Here is a 24,333-nt window from a genome sequence, read left to right as displayed (position 1 = left end):
GTGCGGGCTTCACAGAATTTTTATTTTTTATTTTTTATCTTTTCTGAAGATTTTATAAATTTTATGGTAACCCAAACAAATTTATACGCCCAGCAATATATTTCCCAGAACCCCACAACGCCATACACTAGACCACAAGGTTGGACCCCAGTAAATGCAGCAAAGATGAAGACCTTTTGGGGGCTCTTGTTGCATATGGGCATTATTAAAAAATACTAAGATTAATCAGTATTTGAGTGCTGATGTCTTGTACCACACTCCAATTTACAGTAATACCATGGCCCGTAATCGATTCCAATCAATACTTAAGTTTTTGCATTACGACAATTAGGGATCGACCGATATTGATTTTTTAGGGCCGATACCGATACCGATAATTTGTGAACTTTCAGGCCGATAGCCGATAATTTATACCGATATTCTGGGAATTTTCATTTTTGAAAAAAAAATTAAAATTCCCACAAATCTGCTGAAAATTAATGTTTATTGTTAATGTGTATTTTTATTTTTTTTGTAAATCTTTCTTTTTCATTTATATTTAATATTTTGGTGTTTTTATTTTTATTACTTTTTTTTTTAACTAACTTTTAGCCCCCTTAGGGACTAGAACCCTTGTCCTATTCACCCTGATAGAGCTCTATCAGGGTGAATAGGAGCTCACACTGTCCCTGCTGCTGTGTGCTTTGTGCACACAGCAGCATGGAGCTTACCATGACAGCCAGGGCTTCAATAGCGTCCTGGCTGCCATGGTAACCGATCGGAGCCCCAGCATTACACTGCTGGGGCTCCGATCGGAGGAGCAGGGGAGAGGGAATCCTGTGGGGGGCGCACTGCGACTGGGGTGGGGGGGAGGGGGGGCGCACCACTGTTTAATACTGGGGGGGAGGGGGGGCGCACTGCGCCACCAATGCTTAATACTGGGGGGGCTTGGGGGGGAGGCGCACTGCGCCACCAATGCCTAATATTGGGGGGGGGGGGAGGGGGGGCGCACTGCGCCACCAATGTCTGATACTGGGGGGCTTGGGGGGGCGCACTGCGCCACCAATGAAGCTTAATCTCACATTTATTCATATACAGGAGGCGGGAGCTGGCTGCAGGATCACATAGCCGGCTCCCGACCTCTATGAGCTGTAGCTGCGATCCGCGGCACCTGAGGAGTTAACTACCGCAGATCGCAGCTACAGCTCATAGAGGCCGGGAGCCGGCTATGTGATTCTGCAGCTCCCGCCTCCTGTATATGAATTAATGTAAGATTAAGCTTCATTGGTGGCGCAGTGGCCATAGCTCCTCCCCTCCTCTTGTCCCCTGTCCTCCCATTGGCTGGAGCGGCAGCAGCAGCACAGGGGGAGGAGACACTGCTCCTTCTCCCCTGTGCTGCTGCTGAGGGAACACGGAGAGCGCTGTCAGCAGCGCGATCTGTGTTCCCAGGACGTTATCGGAATATCGGCAAAATAAATGCCGATACCGATAACGTTCAAAATCCTGAATATCGGCCGATAATATCGGTAAATCCGATAATCGGTCGATCCCTAACGACAATGTACAGTGCCCACCCCAGAATGACCCCGCATTTGACTGTCTGTTCAAAATTAGGCTCGTCCTTGACCACTTCAATGCAAATTTTGCAAAAGTGTACAACCCAGAACATAATGTCTGCATAAACAAATCCCTATTACTTTTCAAAGATTCCGGCAGTACCTGCCCAGCAAGCGGGCAAGGTATGGCATAAAACTGAAAAATCTGTGAGAGTAGCTCTGGGTACACTCACAAGTTCTGGATTTATGAATGGAGGGACACCCGGATTGAACTCATACGTCCGTTTTTGAGCATATTTTTGGGGGGTTTGTAAACTGGAGAATCAGGGTAATAAATAATGACGTTTATTTTCCTTTTAAACCCTTGCTATGTTACAGTAAAGATTGAAGAAAATGGAAAATCTTCCAAAAAAATAGAAATTTTGAAATTTTACCTTAATTTCCTGTTAATCCTTGTGCCTCAAGGGTTAACAAAGTTTGTAACATAAGTTTTGAATAATTTGAGGGGTGTAGTTTCTAAAAGGAGGTCATTTATGGGTGGTTTCCATTACAGAAGCCCCTGAAAATCACTTTAGAACTAAATTGGTGCTTAAAAAAAAAAGTGTTGGAAATGTTGAAATTTTGAAAAATTGCATCTAAAATTGTAAGCCTTCTAACTTCCTAAATAAATAAAATAACATTTACATAATTAAGCCAACACACAGTAGACATAGGGAAAATGTAAAGTAATAACTATTTTGTGAGGTATCACTATCTGCCATAAAAGCAAAGAAATTCATATTCAGAAAATAGTAAATTTTTCCAGAATTTCTGTCATTTTTGGGATTTTTTGTTAAAAAAAAAAAAAAGGTGAAATACATCGACTGAAATTTACCACTGTCATGAAGTACAAAGTGTCATGAAAAAACTGTCTCAGAACGGCTTGGACAAGTAAAAGCGACACATGTCACGGCCTGGGATTTAAAGTGAAAAGTGGCTCGGTAGTGAAGGGGTTAATAGACTTTGTCTGGTCAAAAAAAAGGTGAACCCCATGAAAAGTTCTGAGAAAAATGCAGCAAAAAACACTGGGTGAATCCGGTCTTATGGATGATCTGCCTTTTTACTACAGCCCTTGCCTCTGATAACAGCTACAAGTGAAAGATCTCAGAAGTTGCTGCATGCCTTGTGTCGTGAATGTGGTAGAACACAACTGTGTTGAAAAACATAGGATTTTTATTTATTTATTTGTTTGCAGTTTTCAGTCAATTTCTGTGACTTGTCATCCATAAAATCTACCCTCTGAACTGCTTTTATGGTGTTTTACCTACAGGTACAATAATATTTATGCTGGCTTTTTTTATCAGCAACATGCTCCTGGTTGCTGCTGTGTCAGTCCAGTACCGGCATGACGTTGCATCTGCAGCCGTTGGAGCAGGACTTGGTCTTCAGCTTCTGGCTGTAAACGTTTCTGCTCTGTGTAAATGAGACGGATAAAAGAAATCAGGTCATGTGTATATTGTTTCCTCCCTAGCCATGAACTGGATGCTGAAGAGAACCCATGTGAGGTGGCTGCCGAAGTCTCTGCCGTCTTGGGGCTGAAACATGGCACAGGACAAAAGTAAGGAAAAAATATTTGTTTATGGTGTAAATAAGACAATATGAGTTAGAGATGTGCATTGATTGATAATTTGGGGAACATTTAATTCCTGTTGTGTTTTTTCTTTCTTTCTTTTTTCTTTCTAATTAACCCTTTCTGCCTTTATGCATTTTGCACCTTAGTGAAGAAGCAACTTTTCTCATTTTTTGATTGTCATATTCCAAGAGCTATAACTTTGCTATTTTTCCTTTAATATAGCCGTATGAGGGCTTGTTATTTGCGGGACAAGTTATAGTTTTTAATGGCACCATTTTGGAGTACATATGACCTATTGAAGAGAAATGGGGGGAAAATGGCAATACCGCCATTACCTTCTTACATTTTGCAAAGTTCAGTTTGCAGCATAAATAACTTTACTCTCTGGGTCAGTGTGATTACGGCTATGTATGTGTGTGTGTATATATATATATGTGTGTGTGTGTGTGTATATATGTATATATATATATATATATATATAATCACACACACTCTCCTTTGGAAGATAAAGACAGTATACACTTCCCAGCTATCTACTCCTAGCACTTAGCTTACTATACCCTACTGTCTAGCAATTAATCCAGTCCGAAAGTTGGGGCCTGGTTGCAGAATACGTTGGTGCACTTATGATTGTCCTGCAGCATTCAGTAGCTTGGATGGCAATGGCGTTGGGGCAAGATGCTCAGACTTGGCTGTAGGGGTAATGCAGCAGCTGAGCTTTCTCTTCTCATACAGGAGCGATCAGGACTGTTCTGTAATGTCTGCAACGAGGCAGGGCACACTTCTGTCTCTCCATCTCCTGCCCCTGCTGGTGTCTCTAACATCGCTGCTCTTCCTCTTTCTTTTTACCCTTTCCCCCTGATCCCCCTGCTATTGGCTGTAGGGAGGAGCAAGTGCTCATGGGATTTGTAGTGAAGAATCAGCACTGATGCCTGCTGCTGTAGCTGGCAGCAGCAGCATCCACTACAACACTGTTTTCTCTGCAGGGGTGTTATATACATATATATTAGGGTGTTTAATTTTTCCAGAGATGTGATTTTTCATATGACTGCTTACGCCCCAAGTCTCAGTGATGTAAAAGATATATATGCCAAGAAGACTGGATAATATTTAGCGGTTGCACACATTGATCACTTTTATTACTACTCTCACTCCTGTACCTAGGAGTTTGGTCTAAAAACGACTTCAGTTTCAGGATCCCGGGGGCTCTGCATCAAGCAAGGTGGATGGCAAAGGCAATATATGCGCTTAAAATTGTCCTCTTCACTAAACAGTTGAATATTCCTCAATGAGAATTGAAAGGAATGAAATGGGTCGCACATTTTGTCAGCCTCATATATGTTTGCTTTTTGCACGAGGCAATTGTAAGTCGATGGGCTCCAAAGAATGATTTGGATATGCTACAGCTTCTGAGCACTTACCCAGATACAGACGTAGAAAAAAGTGCCCTCACAGTTGCTAAGAGACACCTTTGGTATCTGTGAGAAACAAACGTAGGATTGGCTTTTTTGGACGAACGTATTACTCAGGCTGTTAAGGAAAATATGACTAAAAATTAGAAACCAAACCTGCAAAGAAAAAGGAAATGAAACGATTAGAGGGTAAAAACCTAGTTTTTGAAGGAAAAGACCTGAGCCATTTCATTACTAATAGAACAAAGAAGTTCTTTGACGTGACAGAATACTTCAGTGATTCTCTAAAAAGTCATGTGAACGCTCTTAAGGTGGTCAATGATACAGCAGAAAGAGGAATTGCTCCGATAAAATTTTTTAACGAATCGGTCAGGGACAAACAACAAAAACAATTCTTGTTGAGGGTAGTCGAGCATCACAGAAAAGTCGTCATCAAGCAACAAAAGAAGGGATTGCATCGTTCAAAGTTGATTAATATAACCCGTTTCGCCTATCATACTACCTATTGGGGCCCATTCACACGACCGTACTTCTTTGCGGATCCGCAAAAAAGCGGAACCGTTCTTCTGCAAAAAAAGGAACGGAGTTAATATGTTCAGTTTTTTTGGCGGATCTATAGACTTGCTTGGGTCCACAGAACATTTTCTGCAGACAAGTATAGGACATTGAAGTTTATTTTTATGGAGCCACGGTAAGGAATAACGGATGCGGACAGCACAAGGTGTACTGTCCGCATCTTTTGAGGGCCCCTAGAAATGAATGGATCCGCAGACCTTCCGCAAAATTGCGGAACGGGTGCGTATCCGTACATACGGTCGTGTGAATGGGCCCTAAATCTTAGTGTCTAGTTTTAATATTATTTTAAGTTTGTGATTTCTAGTTTTCCCAATAAAAGTTATTGAACATTGAAAAATCATATTTTTTGCTACTTTTACAAAACTGATCAAGGTGTGCAACCTCTAAATATTATCCAATCTTCTTGAAATTTGGCATATATATCTTTTACATCACTGAGCGTAAAAGAGTCTGCAAAAATTTTACTTTTTTTTTTCCATTAGAAAATGAAACACCCTAATATATATATATATATATATATACAGACGTGGACAAAATTGTTGGTACCCTTTGGTCAATGAAAGAAAAAGTCACAATGGTCACAGAAATAACTTTAATCTGACAAAAGTAATAATAAATTAAAATTCTATAAATGTTAACCAATGAAAGTCAGACATTGTTTTTCAACCATGCTTCAACAGAATTATGTAAAAAAATAAACTCATGAAACAGGCATGGACAAAAATGATGGTACCCCTAACTTAATATTTTGTTGCGCAACCTTTTGAGGCAATCACTGCAATCAAACGCTTCCTGTAACTGTCAATGAGACATCTGCACCTCTCAGCAGGTATTTTGGCCCACTCCTCATGAGCAAACTGCTCCAGTTGTGTCCGGTTTGAAGGGTGCCTTTTCCAGACTGCATGTTTCAGCTCCTTCCAAAGATGCTCAATAGGATTGAGGTCAGGGCTCATAGAAGGCCACTTTAGAATAGTCCAATTTTTTCCTCTTAGCCATTCTTGGGTGTTTTTAGCGGTGTGTTTTGGGTCATTGTCCTGTTGCAAGACCCATGACCTGCGACTGAGACCAAGCTTTCTGACACTGGCTAGTACATTTCTCTCTAGAATTCCTTGATAGTCTTGAGATTTCATTGTACCCTGCACAGATTCAAGACACCCTGTGCCAGACGCAGCAAAGCAGCCCCAGAACATAACAGAGCCTCCTCCATGTTTCACAGTAGGGACAGTGTTCTTTTCTTGATATGCTTCATTTTTTCGTCTGTGAACATACAGCTGATGTGCCTTGGCAAAAACTTCGATTTTTGTCTCATCTGTCCACAGGACATTCTCCCAGAAGCTTTGTGGCTTGTCAACATGTAGTTTGGCATATTCCAGTCTTGCTTTTTTATGATTCGTTTTCAACAATGGTGTCCTCCTTGGTCGTCTCCCATGTAGTCCACTTTGGCTCAAACAACGACGGATGGTGCGATCTGACACTGATGTTCCTTGAGCATGAAGTTCACCTTGAATCTCTTTAGAAGTCTTTCTAGGCTCTTTTGTTACCATTCGGATTATCCGTCTCTTAGATTTGTCATCAATTTTCCTCCTGCGGCCACGTCCAGGGAGGTTGGCTACAGTCCCATGGATCTTAAACTTATGAATAATATGTGCAACTGTACTCACAGGAACATCTAGTTGCTTGGAGATGGTCTTATAGCCTTTACCTTTAACATGCTTGTCTATAATTTTCTTTCTGATCTCTTGAGACAGCTCTTTCCTTTGCTTCCTCTGGTCCATGTCGAGTGTGGTACACACCATATCACCAAACAACACAGTGATTACCTGGAGCCATATATATAGGCCCAATGGCTGATTACAAGGTTGTAGACACCTGTGATGCTAATTAGTGGACACACCTTGAATTAACATGTCCCTTTGGTCACATTATGTTCTGTGTTTTCTAGGGGTACCATCATTTTTGTCCATGCCTGTTTCATGAGTTTATTTTTTTACATAATTCTGTTGAAGCATGGTTGAAAAACAATGTCTGACTTTCATTGGTTAACATTTATAGAATTTTAATTTATTATTACTTTTGTCAGATTAAAGTTATTTCTGTGACCATTGTGACTTTTTCTTTCATTGACCAAAGGGTACCAACAATTTTGTCCACGTCTGTATATATATATATATATATATATATATATATATTATTTTTTATAGGTTTTTATTATACTTTTGTATAATAAAAACTCCTTTTTAAAAAAAATGTTTTTGCGTTACGAATCGCAAGACCCATAACCTTTTTAGTTTTATTCTATGAAGATGTTTGAGGGTTTGATTTTTGCAGAACAACTTGTAGTTTTTATTGGTATCCTTTTGGGTACATAGCACTTTTTTCTTTTTGATAACTTTTTGTAAAAAAACTACTTATGTCGTGCAGTGTATTATGGTGTCAGTAGAAACTGACAGGCAATCTATTAGGCTGCACCTCTGCTATTAAGGTCTCTCTGGGTGTTACCAGTTGGGGGGGGGGGGGGGGGGGGTCCCTGCACACTCTGACACTATCAAATCAGTGCTGCTGGTGTCAGTCTGTGCAGGGACCCACGCCCCCCCCCCAACTGGCAACTCCCAGATGAACGGTTATTGCAGAGGGCTGTCCATTCATTCATAAACTTATAGAAGGAATAATAATGGAACAGCACAACATAGAGTCTTAAGAATAGATGCTCCAGAATTGCATGTGAACCCATTCATTTCTATGGGGCCACAAATCTGCATGCTGTCCGCATCCGTGTTACTGTTCCACAAACTATTGAACATTTCCTAGTCTTGTCTGTTTTGCGGACAGGACTAGGCATTTCTATAGTAGGGACCGAGGAAAGTGCTGTATGCACACGGCCCATATCCGTATTTTGTGGACTGCAAAACTGCAATGGCTGTGTGCATGAGGCCTAAAAGAGACCTGTCAAAAGAGGTGACGGGTCCTGTTTAAATGCCACCTGCTTTCTGCAGACAAGCCCTTCCAATTCTAGTGTTTCAGTCAATATGGGAAATGTTGATATGTTTACAATTCATGTACTATTGGTATGTATGAGCATAATGGATGTTCCCAATGTCAAAGTGGTGCAGTAAACCGTGTCCATTCTCTGAATCTGAGAGGCAGATATTATCAGTGACAAATAATTGATGCAAATGTATTCGCTTACTGTTCTGATTTCTGCGTTTCCTTGCAATCCTTTCAACACTTCACCATAATTGTAATCTATTGTTTTTTAAAATAAAAATAAGATTACCTTCGGACTAGTTAGCAGTGACTTATGTTTGGTACTTCTACAGATATGGCGGTATTTCACACTTCAAGCATCGGACACTACGCTACCTGGAGAAAGGCGTCAGACACCGCTCACATTTTCTAGACATGCATAGGCCAGTGAAGAACAGGCACATATTTTTTTCAGAAGAACCAGAAGAGAAAGTGCTAAAAAGTAAAACTGTAAACAAGGTAAAGTCATGAACTTACGCGACATACTGTATTGTGTGCCATGTACTGTACGATATGTCTTCTAGTCCGTATTCCTCCAAAAACTGCACCTAGCTTTTTTGCTGGCTACAGTCTATGAGCAGTGCATGATTGCTTGTGGTTTTCTGCACATTTCTGTAATGAGCTCCCCATAAAGTCAGTTCCTGGAACAGCTTTTAGAGGAGATCCCATAATGAACTGCACTGCATTCTGACAATATACTGTACATCCCAGAGACAATGAAGCAGCAGGGTACGTGAGGTCAGGCTGCAGAAATCTGCTTTAAGTTTTGAATAGTGTAGCAGTAAACCATTAAAGGGGCTGGCCACTGTATGGGTGCCTTGACACGTTGCATTTTGCTGAAATTTCTGCCAATGAAAACTCATTCCATTCATCTGAAGGATTTGATGTTTTGCAAGCAAGTGCATGGATTTCTGCAAGCCCAATTCAGATCAACGGAACTCATTGTCAACCGCAAAAATTTCTGCAACAAAATCTACCGCATGTGACTGCGCCCTATTTTTATTTCCCCACATTGCTTGGAAAAGTCACTAAAGTAGTACACACTTATTAAACGATCTGCATTGTCTTGGAACAACCCCTTTAAGGCAGTAAGATAAATTGGCAATATATAAATTAAAGAATCAGAAGCAGGCATTGTAATAAACTTTCCCAGAGCAAATGTTCCATGTGTCGGCCATAAACATCAATAAGTTATCCAGAAATCATTACTGTACTTTGTGCACTGTCCAGATTAAACATTCGTCCTTATACATTTCAATAACACTATCTTAAAGGGACACTACATAATATAAAGTGACATACCGTATATTCTTCTATTGGTCTTAATATGCTTAATTAAACTATACCATTATCACCCCTCGCTGCCTTTCCGTTACTTATAAAAAGTGTTTTTATCAATATGCAAATTACCTTACTTTGTGCCCAAGGGGCTGTCCCTCATTCAGTTCTGTGCCCAGCCGCGCCACAACTGCCGTCTCCTAGTGCCGCCCAGCTAATTAGTATTCACTGCACTGAGCGTCTTTTTTTCCTCCCAACGTGGTGAAATCCTGCGCATGCCCAGTACTAACTTCCTGGCATCAGCTTCATCTAGTCTCTCTGTGCCTGCGCTGGATAAGGTCCCGGCACCCTCCAGCTCCAGTAGAAGATAGTACTGGGCATGCGCGGGATTTCACTGAGTCAGGAGAAAAAAAAGCCGCCCAGTGCAGTGAATACTAATGAGCTGGGCAGCACAAGGAGACGGCAGTTGTGGTGCGGCTGGGCACAGAACTGAATGAGGGACACCCCCTTGGGCACAAAGTAAGGTAATTAGCATATTGATAAAAACACTTTTGATAAGTAAAGGAAAGGCAGCGAGGGGTGATAATGGTATAGTTTAATTAAGCATATTAGGACCAATAGAAGAATATATGTCACTTTATATTCTCTAACGGCCTGTTAGTGTCCCTTTAAGGAGCATCTCTCAGCATGATAAACCCTATTAAACCAGGCCTAACTAGAGCACCAAGGGGCTGGCCAGAGTGTTCGGAGCTGTATTTTCTGGTCTCGGCGCTTGCTCAGTGTTTCTCCTTCTCTTTCCTTGCTGCAGGTGGCAAAGCAAGACTGACCCATAGACTTTCTATTGAGCCTGTCTCGCTTCCTATCCTGCAGCAAGGAGAGAGAGTGCAATATGTGAGCACTTCTCTCCCCTTTTTCTAGCAATCACTGGGCATCTCTGTGCTGTCTCAATGACATATCAAAAGTCTTCCGAAATGTCAGCGACCCCTTAAAACATACATTTAATAGCAGCTATGTCTGATATTGAAGTTCACTGCAGTTAGGGTGTGATGATGTGTAACTATTTGCATTTATTTATGATTTTATATTAGGTACAAAAATTTCTAAAAGTGGTTGGTGAACCTATTGACGATGTATTAAATGTAATTTCACTGCCAAAGATGGAAGATTCCTCCAGCAACTCTGATTCTGAATGCCTGGATCACTCTAATGTTAGCGAACCTACTAGTCAGTCCAAGCAGTGTGACGATACAGAGCTTTCTGAAGAGAAAGACCATCCTGCTCTAAATCAACCACCTGAAATACAAGAACAGATAATTCAGTCTGATATGCTGGATAGCTCTAAACAAAGCAAAGGGATGACCTCTACATTACCTTCTAACGCCATCTGGTGTTTAGACCGTGCAATTGACACAGAATCCGAACGATCAGATACCGAAAAAAACGACTCTACACGACAGCTGGTATCCCTTGAAATTCCAGACTATCTGCAGGTTGGAGTGGAAGAGAACAATATTGGTTTGTATTGTATATAATTTTAAAACTAATTACTTTATGATCAGGTATCGCCCCCCACATGTATGCTGACATGTATGCTTGGGTCAGCCGTGGTATACAGACTAATTATAAGCCTTTGATGCAAATGGTTTACCTGCAGTTAGCTGTGTCACTTACTAATGTTCTGTCTATAGCTGAGGTACCTCTGTATCCATATATATACAAATTGACAGCACTCCGAAATTGAAGGTGAAGTAATCAGTGATTTTTATTCAGCCAGACATAAATTTAGGCAACGTTTCAGGCTATTTGTAGCACTTCATCAGGCCTAGCCGGCGTCCACACGTCTGTTCCGACTAGCTAGGCCTGATGGAGTGCTACAAATAGCCTTAAATGTTGCCTAGATTTATGTCTGGCTGAATAAAAATCACTGATTACTTCACCTTCAATTTCGGAGTGCTGTCAATTTGTATATATATGGATGAAAGTGTTGCTGAGGTGGAGCTGGGAACGAAATGAGATGAGCACCCAGGAAAAGCCAGTGAATGAATGAGTGCTGTGATCCTTTTAATTGTATTTGAGGTACCTCTGTATGCCAGTCTTGCACGCAGTCACGTGATCATGCTACTACTGGTGTTTATCCACTGCTTGTATGACATCAAGTACTTTAAAGACATTCCCTCCTTTAAGTAACGGACATTACACATCATGTCTCTTATCTCCCCTTCTTCTTGCTCTGACCATTTCTTCCCTGTGTCTGGAGGGATTGTGTATCTCATGCTGGGTCAGCTCTACCATACACCTTGTATTAGGCCACTTTTCACACGAGCGAGTTTTCCGCGCGGGTGCATAGCGTGACATGAATGCATAGCATCCATACTGAATCCTGACCCATTTATTTCAATGGGTCTGTGTACATGAGCGTTTTTTTTCACGCATCAGTTCTACGTTGCGTGAAAAACGCAGCATGTTCTATATTCTGTGTTTTTTTACGCAGCCCTGGCCCCGTGGAAGTGAATGGGACTTCAGTGAAAAACGCATTGCATCCGCAAGCAAGTGTGGATGCAATGTGTTTTTCACTGATGGTTGCTAGGAGATGTTGTTTGTAAACCTTACGTTTTTTATCACGTGCGTGAAAAACGCATTGCACTCGCGCAGAAAAACTGAACAACTGAACGCAATTGCAGACAAAACTGACTGAAATTGCTTGCAAAATGGTGCGAGTTTCACTGAACGCATCCAGACCTAATCAGTCACGCTCGTGTGAAGGGGGCCTTAGTGGGACATGCAGGAATCTGTAAATGGAGGCAAGGTCTAGGACCTGGGAGAGCAGTCATGAGAACTGTAGTCCTTTGCATTGATGAAGCAAGCCCTAGCAGCATCAAAACAAAGGTGCACCACAGAACTGGGCAACATCATGTAAAATTAAGAAAAATTATTTCTGATCACTGGTGGCATCATGCAGTGGGCATTCAAACAGGTACTTTTCAGTCTTTTTCTATGCTCCGAAAACCCCAGAAACCACACAACACTTTTTTTGTCTACGTCTAAATTTGTTTTCATGTTAACTGGCTTTACTCTAAAAGATAACTTTGTTGTATCGTATGTCATATGCGCAGACTCCTGCAGTAAAGCTAAGGACAAATGCAAGAAAAAAAAGAAAAAGCCAAAAAAGAAGGTTCTATCTCTGCCCCCTGAAATAGCTGCTGATCCTCACCTTGCCAAGTACTGGGCACAGCGCTACAGACTCTTCTCTCGCTTTGATGAAGGGATTAAACTTGATGAAGGTAGGCCGTAACAAGTACATTACACATTGTCATTTCCATAAGCAACATATTACGGTTACATTTTGGGGGAAAGATAAATCACACTACTGAGATCAGTATTTACTATTTATATGTATTTTGAAAAAAGGGGTTGTCGAGACTACAGATATTGATGTCCTATCCTCAGTATCAGATTAGTGGGGTCCAACACCCAGCACCCCCACCAAATAGTTGTCTCTGGCAGCCATCACTCTGCAAGCAATACAGTATACGGCCCCATGCTCTGTGTAGTTTCACGTGAATAAGAGATGGGGTGCAGTACCCGGCATGGCCACTACACCATGTACGGCGCTATCTGCTTCCAGCTCCATGCACTGTATACTTCCTGGTGTTGGCGGTTGCCTGAAACAACCGATCGGTCGGGTGCCAGATATAGGTCCCCCACTGATCTGATATTTATTTGTAGCCCAGACAACCCATTTAACTTTGGGCCTTTATGTGCTTATTAGAAATGGCATTCGAGTAAAATGTTCTCGTTGATGTACTGTATTACACTGGGACTCCCAAAAGCAAAGATCAAACCATGACATGGTCAGCAAGCTTTAAAAAAGGTTTTCCTAATCTCACAGCTGACACCCAAATAACCCACTTGATTTTAGAAAATGTAGGCATCAACCAATATAAAATGAAATCAAAACAACAACATAATATTGAAAAAGGTTATGCTGATGCAAGATTAAAGCATTAGTTCACTGCAGAATTGTCAACCGATATATCCATTTTCCCACAGTTTTAGGCTACATGCACACGACCGTATGTGTTTTGCGATCCGCAAAAAAAAAAAATCAATGACATCCGTATGCCATCCGTTTTTTTTTTGTTTGTTTTTTTGCGGATCCATTGTGACAATGCCTAAAACGGACAAGAATAGGACGTTATATTTTTTTTGCGGGGCTACGTTATGGACATACGGATGTGGACCTATTACAATAAATTGGTCTGCATCCTATCCGCAAAAAAAGGACACGGAAACAAAATACGTTCATGTGCATGAGGCCTTATGCAACTAAAAATCTTCTTGTGTCCTTAATCGAAGACTCATTCGCACTGCTGTGTGCAGGAACTATATGTTTAGTGTCAAGTATGGGAATTTCATGACTCAAGCTTTGAGGAAGGTGATCCTAACCTTACAGTTCCTTTCTTGACCATAAGGGTGCCCTCACACATGGTGGAAAATTCCTCCAGAAAATCTGCAACATCAAGACGTTCCCCATGTTATGCCATGGGGATGGAAATCATTTATCCCTATGTTGTGTTTCACTGCGGCATTTACATCACGCAGTGTAAATAAAGTGTTGTGGATTTCCTTTATGAGAATCTCTCCGTTTAATTCAATGGGAAATTGATTCTGCAGTGGAAAACTCTGTAGAAACATCCATAACTAAATCTGCACTTAAAATCTGCAGAATCAATATCCCTTTGGAATGAATGGAGAGATTCTCATACAGAAATTCTGCAATAAAATGTTTTCTGCCACGTATGAGGGCACCCTAACTGTATGGCTCATGCATGCATCAGTCTAAGGGCTCATACACACGACCATATGTATTTTGCGAACAGAACAGCCGGCCCCTAGTCCTATCCTTGTCCGTTATGTGGACAATAATAGGACATGTTCTATTTTTTTGCGGAACAGACATACGGAAACCAAATGCACACGAAGTAACTTCCGTTTTTTTTTTTTTGACCCATTGAAATAAATGGTTCCGCATACGGTCTAAAAAAAAGGAACGTACTCAGAAAGAAAATACGTTTGTGTGCATGAGTTCTAACTCAGTAAATCTTACGTTCTCGATGCCGCTCCTGTGGGAGTTATATTAGTAGATCTATTGCCATTACGTTAGAAAAGTTCAGGTAGTGCTCACCGCTTACACAGCAGGATCTCTGTTCACCTCGTTACAATGTTCCAGTGCCTGGAAAAAATGCCAGCTCAGCAGTGAATGCATAGTAAATGCAGACTGAAGGATTCCAGCACTTGGATATAAAATCTCCTTTATAAGTCATCCATTAATCCATTATGCAAATAGTTACAACTGCATGACCCATACGCCTTGGATAAATGAGATGATGTTATATCCAAGTGCTGAAATCCCATTCGATATTGTTAGAAGTCGGCAATCTCTCATGTGAACAAACTCAGTGGGCCAGATTTATCATTAGCTCAAGTCAAAATAATGGAGTGAAAAAGTTGCACAATTTAGCGCAATCGCTAAAACTGCACAAAAATTTGTGACTTTTATTGGTTCTGCGCTATGCTCGCCAGTTTTCTGAAATTGGGCATGTTTCCTTATGTAGATGAATCTCTAGACAAATTTACTATTGCGACAATTTAAAAAGTTGCAAAAAATCTGCGCAATTTCACTCCAGTGAGGACCATGCTTATCTAATGCAACTTTTTAATAGAACATGCGACTTTTTCATAAAGACGTGTGACTTTTGTAAAGCCGCTTACTGAAGGATAAACTGCTACAGTCAAACCACATTTATCACAGTATTAAAGGGCCATTAATAAATCTGACTTGGACTTTGGACATATGTAAAAGTGGAGTAACATGTAATTGTAATGATAAGTCTGGCCCTAGCTGTCTAAATTTTCAAGAACTATTTTTTAACTTGTTAGAAATAACCTAATAGTAATTTTTGTAATATATTTTATTTATTGATTTTAATGTTTTAAAATCAAAAGAGGTCCCCGAAATTCGAGCCTTCAAGAAGCGCTTCTCACTGCTGTGCATAGAGAATTTGTTGACCGTAGCTATATACGCGATGTACAATATGCGCTGCAGTGAGTGCTGTACTAGCAGCAGCACACGTCGCTGCTCCTGTTTGTCCTCACTCTGCCATAGATACCTTGCACCGATGTGCTATGCCCGGCTTTAGCGGAGCGAGGACAGGCAGGAGCTCTACATCGTGCAGGCTATTCTGCACCAATGCTCTATGGCAGAGGTTTCTGCGGAGGGCACGGCCAGGAGCAGCAGTGTGTGCTCCTGCCAGTATGGAACTCACTGCAGCACATATTTAGGGGCCTCTTTTGCTTGTAAAACAAAGTCAATAGATTACAAAAATTATCATCACAATATTTCTAAAGGTCCCTTTACACAGGACAAGCAGCAGACTGTAGGGAAGGAAGCATTCCTTCCCGACAATCTGCTGGTTGCTGGTGGAGAAGACCGCTGCTTCTACATACAGTGATCTCCTCCAGAGTATGAGGAGGAGCGATCGCTAATGCCATTGGTCTTCCCCCATACTGACTAGTTGTTTACACAGCACGATCTGCTACCCGCAAACAATGATTTTTGTGTAAACACAAGCGATAGAATTACCTAATGAACCAGCATTTCGGGTAATTGGCGGTACATTTACTCCACCAGATAATCGCTAACGATCGTTCCTATGAAGGCTCGTTAGCAATTATCTTTAAGATTCTGTGGCCCCTTAAAGGGCCCTTAACAGTTTAAAAAATTATATCTTGAAAGTTTAGCTACTCTTTAACCACTTCAGCCCCGCTAGCTGAAACCCCCTTCATGACCAGAGCACTTTTTACACTTCGGCACTACACTACTTTCACCGTTTATCGCTCGGTCATGCAACTTACCACCCAAATGAATTTTACCTCGTTTTCTTCTCACTAATAGAGCTTTCATTTGGTGGTATTTTATTGCTGCTGACATTTTTACTTTTTTTGTTATTAATCGAAATGTAACGATTTTTTTAGCAAAAAAATGACATTTTTCACTTTCAGCTGTAAAATTTTGCAAAAAAAAACGACATCCATATATAAATTTTTCGCTAAATTTATAGTTATACATGTCTTTGATAAAAAAAAAATGTTTGGGCAAAAAAAAAAAATGGTTTGGGTAAAAGTTATAGCGTTTACAAACTATGGTACAAAAATGTGAATTTCCGCTTTTTGAAGCAGCTCTGACTTTCTGAGCACCTGTCATGTTTCCTGAGGATCTACAATGCCCAAACAGTAGAAAAACCCCACAAATGACCCCATTTCGGAAAGTAGACACCCTAAGGTATTCGCTGATGGGCATAGTGAGTTCATAGAACTTTTTATTTTTTGTCACAAGTTAGCGGAAAATGATGATGATTTTTTATTTTTATTTTTTCCTTACAAAGTCTCATATTCCACTAACTTGCGACAAAAAATAAAAAATTCTAGGAACTCGCCATGCCCCTCACGGAATACCTTGGGGTGTCTTCTTTCCAAAATGGGGTCACTTGTGGGGTAGTTATACTGCCCTGGCAATTTAGGGGCCCAAATGTGTGAGAAGAACTTTGCAATCAAAATGTGTAAAAAATGACCGGTGAAATCCGAAAGGTGCACTTTGGAATATGTGCCCCTTTGCCCACCTTGGCTGCAAAAAAGTGTCACACATCTGGTATTGCCGTACTCAGGAGAAGTTGGGGAATGTGTTTTGGGGTGTCATTTTACATATACCCATGCTGGGTGAGAGAAATATCTTGGCAAAAGACAACTTTTCCAATTTTTTTATACAAAGTTGGCATTTGACCAAGATATTTTTCTCACCCAGCATGGGTATATGTAAAATGACACCCCAAAACACATTCCCCAACTTCTCCTGAGTACGGCGATACCAGATGTGTGACACTTTTTTGCAGCCAAGGTGGTCAAAGGGGCACATATTCCAAAGTGCACCTTTCGGATTTCGCAGGCCATTTTTTACACATTTTGATTGCAAGGTACTTCTTACACATTTGGGCCCCTAAATTGCCAGGGCAGTATAACTACGCCACAAGTGACCCCATTTTGGAAAGAAGACACCCCAAGGTATTCCGTGAGGGGAACGGCGAGTTCCTAGAATTTTTTATTTTTTGTCGCAAGTTAGTGGAATATGAGACTTTGTAAGGAAAAAAGAAAAAAAAAATCATCATTTTCCGCTAACTTGTGACAAAAAATAAAGAATTCTAGGAACTCGCCGTGCCCCTCACGGAATACCTTGGGGTGTCTTCTTTCCAAAATGGGGTCACTTGTGGCGTAGTTATACTGCCCTGGCAATTTAGGGGCCCATATGTGTGAGAAGTACCTTGCAATCAAAATGTGTAAAAAATGGCCTGTGAAATCCGAAAGGTGCACTTTGGAATATGTGCCCCTTTGACCACCTTGGCTGCAAAAAAGTGTCACACATCTGGTATCGCCGTACTCAGGAGAAGTTGGGGAATGTGTTTTGGGGTGTCATTTTACATATACCCATGCTGGGTGAGAGAAATATCTTGGCAAAAGATAACTTTTCCCATTTTTGTATACAAAGTTGGCATTTGACCAAGATATTTTTCTCACCCAGCATGGGTATATGTAAAATGACACCCCAAAACACATTCCCCAACTTCTCCTGAGTACGGCGATACCAGATGTGTGACACTTTTTTGCAGCCTAGATGCGCAAAGGTGCCCAATTCCTTTTAGGAGGGCATTTTTAGACATTTGGATCCCAGACTTCTTCTCACACTTTCGGGCCCCTAAAAAGCCAGGGCAGTATAAATACCCCACATGTGACCCCACTTTGGAAAGAAGACACCCCGAGGTATTCAATGAGGGGCCTGGCGAGTTCATAGAAATTTTATTTTTTTGCATAAGTTAGCGGATATTGATTTTTTTTGTTTTTTTCTCACAAAGTCTCACTTTCCGCTAACTTAGGACAAAAATTTCAATCTTTCATGGACTCAATATGCCCCTCACGGAATACCTTAGGGTGTCTTCTTTCCGAAATGGGGTCACATGTGGGGTATTTATACTGCCCTGGCTTTTTAGGGGCCCTAAAGCGTGAGAAGAAGTCTGGAATATAAATGTATAAAAATGTTTACGCATTTGGATTCCGTGAGGGGTATGGCGAGTTCATGTGAGATTTTATTTTTTGACACAAGTTAGTGGAATATGAGACTTAGTAAGAAAAAACAAAAACAAACAAAAAATTTCCGCTAACTTGGGCCAAAAAAATGTCTGAATGGAGCCTTACAGGGGGGGGTGATCAGTGACAGGGGGGTGATCAATGACAGGGGGGTGATCACCCATATAGACTCCCGGATCGCCCCCCTGTCATTGATCACCCCCCTGGTAAGGCTCCATTCAGACGTCCGTATGATTTTTACGGATCCATGGATCGGATCCGCAAAACACGTGCGGACGTCTGAATGGAGCCTTACAGGGGGGTGATCAATGACAGGGGGGTGATCACCCATATAGACTCCCTGATCACCCCCCTGTCACTGATCACCCCCCCTGTAAGGCTCCATTCAGACGTCCGTATGATTTTTACGGATCCATGGATACATGGATCGGATCCGCAAAACACATGCGGACGTCTGAATGGAGCCTTACAGGGGGGTGATCAATGACAGGGGGTGATCAGGGAGTGTATATGGGTGATCACCCGCCTGTCATTGATCACCCCCCTGTAAGGCTCCATTCAGATGTCCGCATGTGTTTTGCGGATCCGATCCATGTATCCGTGGATCCGTAAAAATCATACGGACGTCTGAACGGAGCCTGACAGGGGGTGATCAATGACAGGGGGGTGATCAGGGAGTTTATATGGGGTGATCATGGGTGATCAGGGGTTCATAAAGGGTTAATAAATAAGTGACGGGGGGGGGGGGGGTGTAGTGTAGTGTTTGGGTGCGACTTTACTGACCTACCTGTGTCCTCTGGTGGTCGATCCTAACAAAAGGGACCACCAGAGGACCAGGTAGCAGGTATATTAGACGCTGTTATCAAAACAGCGTCTAATATACCTGTTAGGGGTTAAAAAAAATCTGATCTCCAGCCTGCCAGCGAGCGATCGCCGCTGGCAGGCTGGAGATCCACTCGCTTACCTTCCGTTCCTGTGAGCGCGCGCGCCTGTGTGCGCGCGTTCACAGGAAATCCCGGCCCTCGCGAGATGACGCGTATATGCGTCGTCGTGCGCAGGGCTGCCACCTCCGGACCGCACATCTGCGTTAGGCGGTCCGGAGGCGGTTAAAGGGAACCTGTCATTGGGATTTTGTGTATAGAGCTGAGGACATGGGTTGTTAGATGGCCGCTAGCACATCCGCAATACCCAGTCCCCATAGCTCTGTGTGCTTTTATTGTGTAAAGAAACTGATTGGAGTCCTGTACCTGAGATGAGTCAGGGACAGGACTCATCTCAGGTTAATTTGCATATGTATCAAATAGGGTTTTTTTCACACAACAAAGCACACAGAGCTATGAGGACTGGGTATTGCGGAGTGCGGATGTGCTAGTGGCCATCTAGCAACCCATGTCCTCAGATCTATACCCAAAATCCCGTTGACAGGTTCCCTTTAACAGTTACAATATGTGTTAATCACTGAATATTATAACCATGGCATCAAACAATGTAAGAATTATTCTCCAGTGTAATGTACTGATGAATTGGAGAGATATCTGGACACAAAAATACACAGTAAGGAGCCCAGGGTGCACAGCGGAACCCACTAATCTTAAGATAGCTTACTTAACCAGTATGGTGGTGCCATATCCTGTAGTCGTGGTGAAGTGTACCAGGTATCTGCATCATAGTTTGAGAAGGGTCTCGATATGAAGGTGAATGTTGGTCTCTCTTCCTAATTCACTTGGCAGGGGGACCACCCTAATATGCCTGGCTATACAGTGCCTGCCCTGATCAGGATGACTCCATCTGGACCCTTACTCTGTTCTCCACAGCCTACTGCTAGGCCTGACCCACTATCCTGGCATGCCATGTTTCACTGCCAGTGCTCATTAGGGGACAGGGCGCTGTGCTATTAACACTGAAGTGGTAGGAAAAACCCACTCCAGTGCAAGTTGAGGCCGTGTTGTAGTAATGCCCCCCTGTCCCATGCCTGTTGAAAAATCTCAAGCACACTCTGTGCCTTCTGGACATCCCACCCATCGTGCTCTATGATGGCATCACTTAGAGTCATGGAATTCAGTGTGGCAGATACGAGACAGAGAAAGCGTCAGTGGCTGAGTAGTAATAAAGTGCCTGCTGCAGGTCACATACAAGTAGATATACTTGGCAAGTTACAGTCTGCTACTACTGCTTCTATAGCAGTCAGACATAGACATCATTAGCACAAAGATAATACAGTCAAGTCCATAAATATTGGGACATCGACACAATTCTAACATTTTTGGCTCTATACACAACCACAATGCATTTGAAATGAAACAAACAAGATGTGCTTTAACTGCAGACTGGACGCTTTAATTTGAGGGTATTTACATCCAAATCAGGTGAACGGTGTAGGAATTACAACAGTTTGCATATGTGCCTCCCACTTGTTACGGGACCAAAAGTAATAGGACAATTGACTTCTCAGCTGTTCCATGGCCAGGTGTGTATTATTCCCTCATGTTTTAAAATTACAATGAGCAGATAAAAGGTCCAGAGTTCATTTCAAGTGTGCTATCTGCATTTGGAATCTGTTGCTGTCAACTCTAAAGATGAGATCCAAAGAGTTGTCACTATCAGTGAAGCAAGCCATCATTAGGCTGAAAAAACACAACAAACCCATCAGAGAGATAGCAAAAGCATTAGGCGTGGCCAAAATAACTTTAGAACATTCTTAAAAGAAGGAACGCACCGGTAAGCTCAGCAACACCAAAGACCTGGAAGACCACGGAAAACAGCTGTGGTGGATGACCGAAAAATTATTTCCCTGGTGAAGAAAACACCCTTCAAAACAGTTGGCCAGGTCAAGAACACTCTCCAGGAGGTAGGTGTATTTGTGTCAAAGTCAACAATCAAGAGAAGACTTCACCAGAGTGAATACAGAGGGTTTACTACAAGATGTAAACCATTGGTGAGCCTCAAAAACAGGAAGGCCAGATTAGAGTTTGCCAAGCGACATCTAAAAAAGCCTTCACAGTTCTGGAACAACATCCTATGGACAGATGAGACCAAGATCAACTTGTACCAGAGTGATAGAAAAAGAAAAGTATGGAGAACTAAAGGAACTGCTCATGATCCTAAGCATACCACCTCATCAGTGAAGCATGGTGGTGGTAGTGTCATGGCTTGGGCATGTATGGCTGCCAATGGAACTGGTTGTCTTGTATTTATTGATGATGTGACTGCTGACAAAAGCAGCAGGATGAATTCTGAAGTGTTTCGGGCAATATTGTCTGCTCATATTCAGCCAAATGCTTCAGAACTCATTGGACGGCACTTCACAGTGCAGATGGACAATGACCCAAAGCATACTGCAAAAGAAACCAAAGAGTTTTTTAAGGGAAAGAAGTGGAATGTTATGCAATGACCAAGTCAATCACCTGACCTGAATCTGATTGAGCATGCATTTCACTTGCTGAAGGGAAAATGCCCCAAGAACAAGCAGGAACTGAAGACAGTTGCAGTAGAGGCCTGGCAGAGCATCACCAGGCATGAAACCCAGCATCTGGTGATGTCTATGTGTTCCAGACTTCAGGCTGTAATTGACTGCAAAGGATTTGCAACCAAGTATTAAAAAGTGAAAGTTTGATTTATGATTATTCTGTCCCATTACTTTTGGTCCCTAAAGAGGTGGGAGGCACATATGCAAACTGTTGTAGTTCCTACACCGTTTATCTGATTTGGATGTAAATACCCTCAAATTAAAGCTGACAGTCTGCAGTTAAAGCACATCTTGTTTGTTTCATTTCAAATCTATTGTGGTGGTGTATAGAGCCAAAAAGTCTTAGAATTGTGTCAATGCCCCAATATTTATAGACCTAACTGTATGTAATATGTTAAAGTGTAGAAAAAAACTGTTGTTGTAGGCAGCACAGCAACACTCTGCACCTTTACTGAATACCCTTCTCCATACTGGTGCATCCACCGCTTGTCCATTATGGAGAAAGGTATTATTATGTCTTGGATCTTCTGTTGGTTTGACTGGTTGTTAAATACACTGGCAATACTTATCGGCTCCATCCCCAGACAAAGTGTGGTAGCTGAAATGCGTGTTGAGGTGGACACCGGACCCCTCTCATTCCAGGTTATAAATAATTATATACTTGCTGCATATAATCAGATGTTAAAGTGGATAGTTCTCCCTAGAAAGGTACTATATAAAATACAGCTGAATTATCAGCCCTGACCACTTTCCTAGAATAGACTGGCTCTTTTTTCGGTTATACTGCTTACAGCAACAGCATGAAAAAGGAAGTGATCTGAAAAGGAGAAACAAGCGGGTTGTCATCCATGTAGAAGTGTCCCCTCCAAATCTCCACAAAGCTTGTGCTATGCAGTCACCTAAATCTTTTATTTGAATAACACTTAAAGGGGTTGTCCACTTTTGCTATTAATTACCTATCCTCAGGAAAAGTCATTCATATCAGATAGGCAGGGGTCCAACACCGATCAACTGTTTGAAGAGAAGGCAGCGCTCATACAAGAGCTGCTTACTCTGCTCTGTTTACCTGCTCGCCACATAAATTGGCGTGGCAAGCAAGTGTAATTACAAATATGACAACCCTATTCTCTTCTATGGGATGGCTCTGTCTGTTCAGGTGTATAGGAAGGAGCCGTCCCGTAGAAGTGAATGGGGACACGATATTTGTAATTGCTGCGACGAGCAGGTAAACAGAGCAGAGAAAGCAGCTCTCGTATGAGCATTGCCTTCTCTTCAAACAGCTCATCGGCGGGGGTGCCGGGAGTCAGATCCTCACTGATCTGATATTGACCTATCCTGAGGATGGGTCACCAATAGTAAAAAGCAGACAACAGGGGACCTGAGCCCATCAGATTTCATCAGCTCTGCTCAGCTTCTCCAGCATGTAGAGTATGGATCCACAAAAAGTATATGGGTTCCAGACTCCACACACAGGAAAACAATGGTATGGAAAATAATGGTGCCTGCTTAGCCAATCATTGGCTGCAGCGTTAATCCGCTATAGCAGGGTGCTGGCTGGTAAGTGACTGAACGGTATCAGCGGGGGATCTGTGTGGCGAGTATCAGTTAATTTATTTTTAACTGACTGAGCTCTTTGCCAAAATATGTTTCACCACTGGACAACCCTTTTCAGGAAATAGTGATGTCTCGAATTCTCGACATCATGAGGATATGTCAGTACTGTAAATACTTTGTAAACCTTATACTCCTCCAGCCCTGTAATGAACTTTCATCTCCCATCTTTTGCAGAAGGCTGGTTTTCTGTTACTCCAGAGAAGATTGCAGAACACATTGCACACCGTGTGAGGCAATGCATCAATGGTGCCGTCGTGGTGGATGCTTTCTGTGGTGTTGGGGGAAATGCCATTCAGTTTGCCTTAGCTGGAATGCATGGTGAGATTTAGTCCAAATAGCCAAAAACCAGGCCTCCGCAAAATGTTAAGAGACATTAGGACATGGCATAACAATGACAATGTCCGATTTCTAATACGGGACGTGTAGCGCAGGCAGAGGTCAGCACGGGACGTGTAGAGCAGGCAGAGGACAGCACCAGGAGATCAATGCAATTCCAAATCGCCAGAAGCCAAAGCGTAGTCACAAAACCAGTCCAGAAATTCACAAGCCTTAGGCCCCATGCACACGGCCGTGTTTCACAGCCGTGTGCGGGCCGTGGAACCGCGGCCTGGATCCCTCCTG

The 24,333-nt window shown here is 42.1% G+C and overlaps 1 protein-coding gene across 1 annotated transcript in view; it reads left to right on the top strand.

Moving 5' to 3' along the window:
- The window catches only part of LOC122939317 (trimethylguanosine synthase-like), a 51,974-nt gene extending 27,933 nt beyond the window's left edge, over positions 1-24,041 (top strand). The window contains exons 9-13 of the mRNA XM_044295387.1: positions 3,046-3,132; positions 8,453-8,618; positions 10,526-10,952; positions 12,551-12,718; positions 23,887-24,041. Of these exons, the coding sequence (XP_044151322.1) occupies positions 3,046-3,132; positions 8,453-8,618; positions 10,526-10,952; positions 12,551-12,718; positions 23,887-24,041 (1,003 nt within the window). The remainder of the gene's footprint in view (positions 1-3,045; positions 3,133-8,452; positions 8,619-10,525; positions 10,953-12,550; positions 12,719-23,886) is intronic.
- The last annotated feature ends 292 nt before the right edge of the window (positions 24,042-24,333 follow it).

The sequence above is a fragment of the Bufo gargarizans genome, chromosome 5 (assembly GCF_014858855.1).
Source record: "Bufo gargarizans isolate SCDJY-AF-19 chromosome 5, ASM1485885v1, whole genome shotgun sequence".
Classification (NCBI taxonomy): Eukaryota; Metazoa; Chordata; class Amphibia; order Anura; family Bufonidae; genus Bufo; species Bufo gargarizans.
Note: the sequence above shows the minus strand (reverse complement) of the source record. Positions and strands in the feature narration are given on the sequence as shown.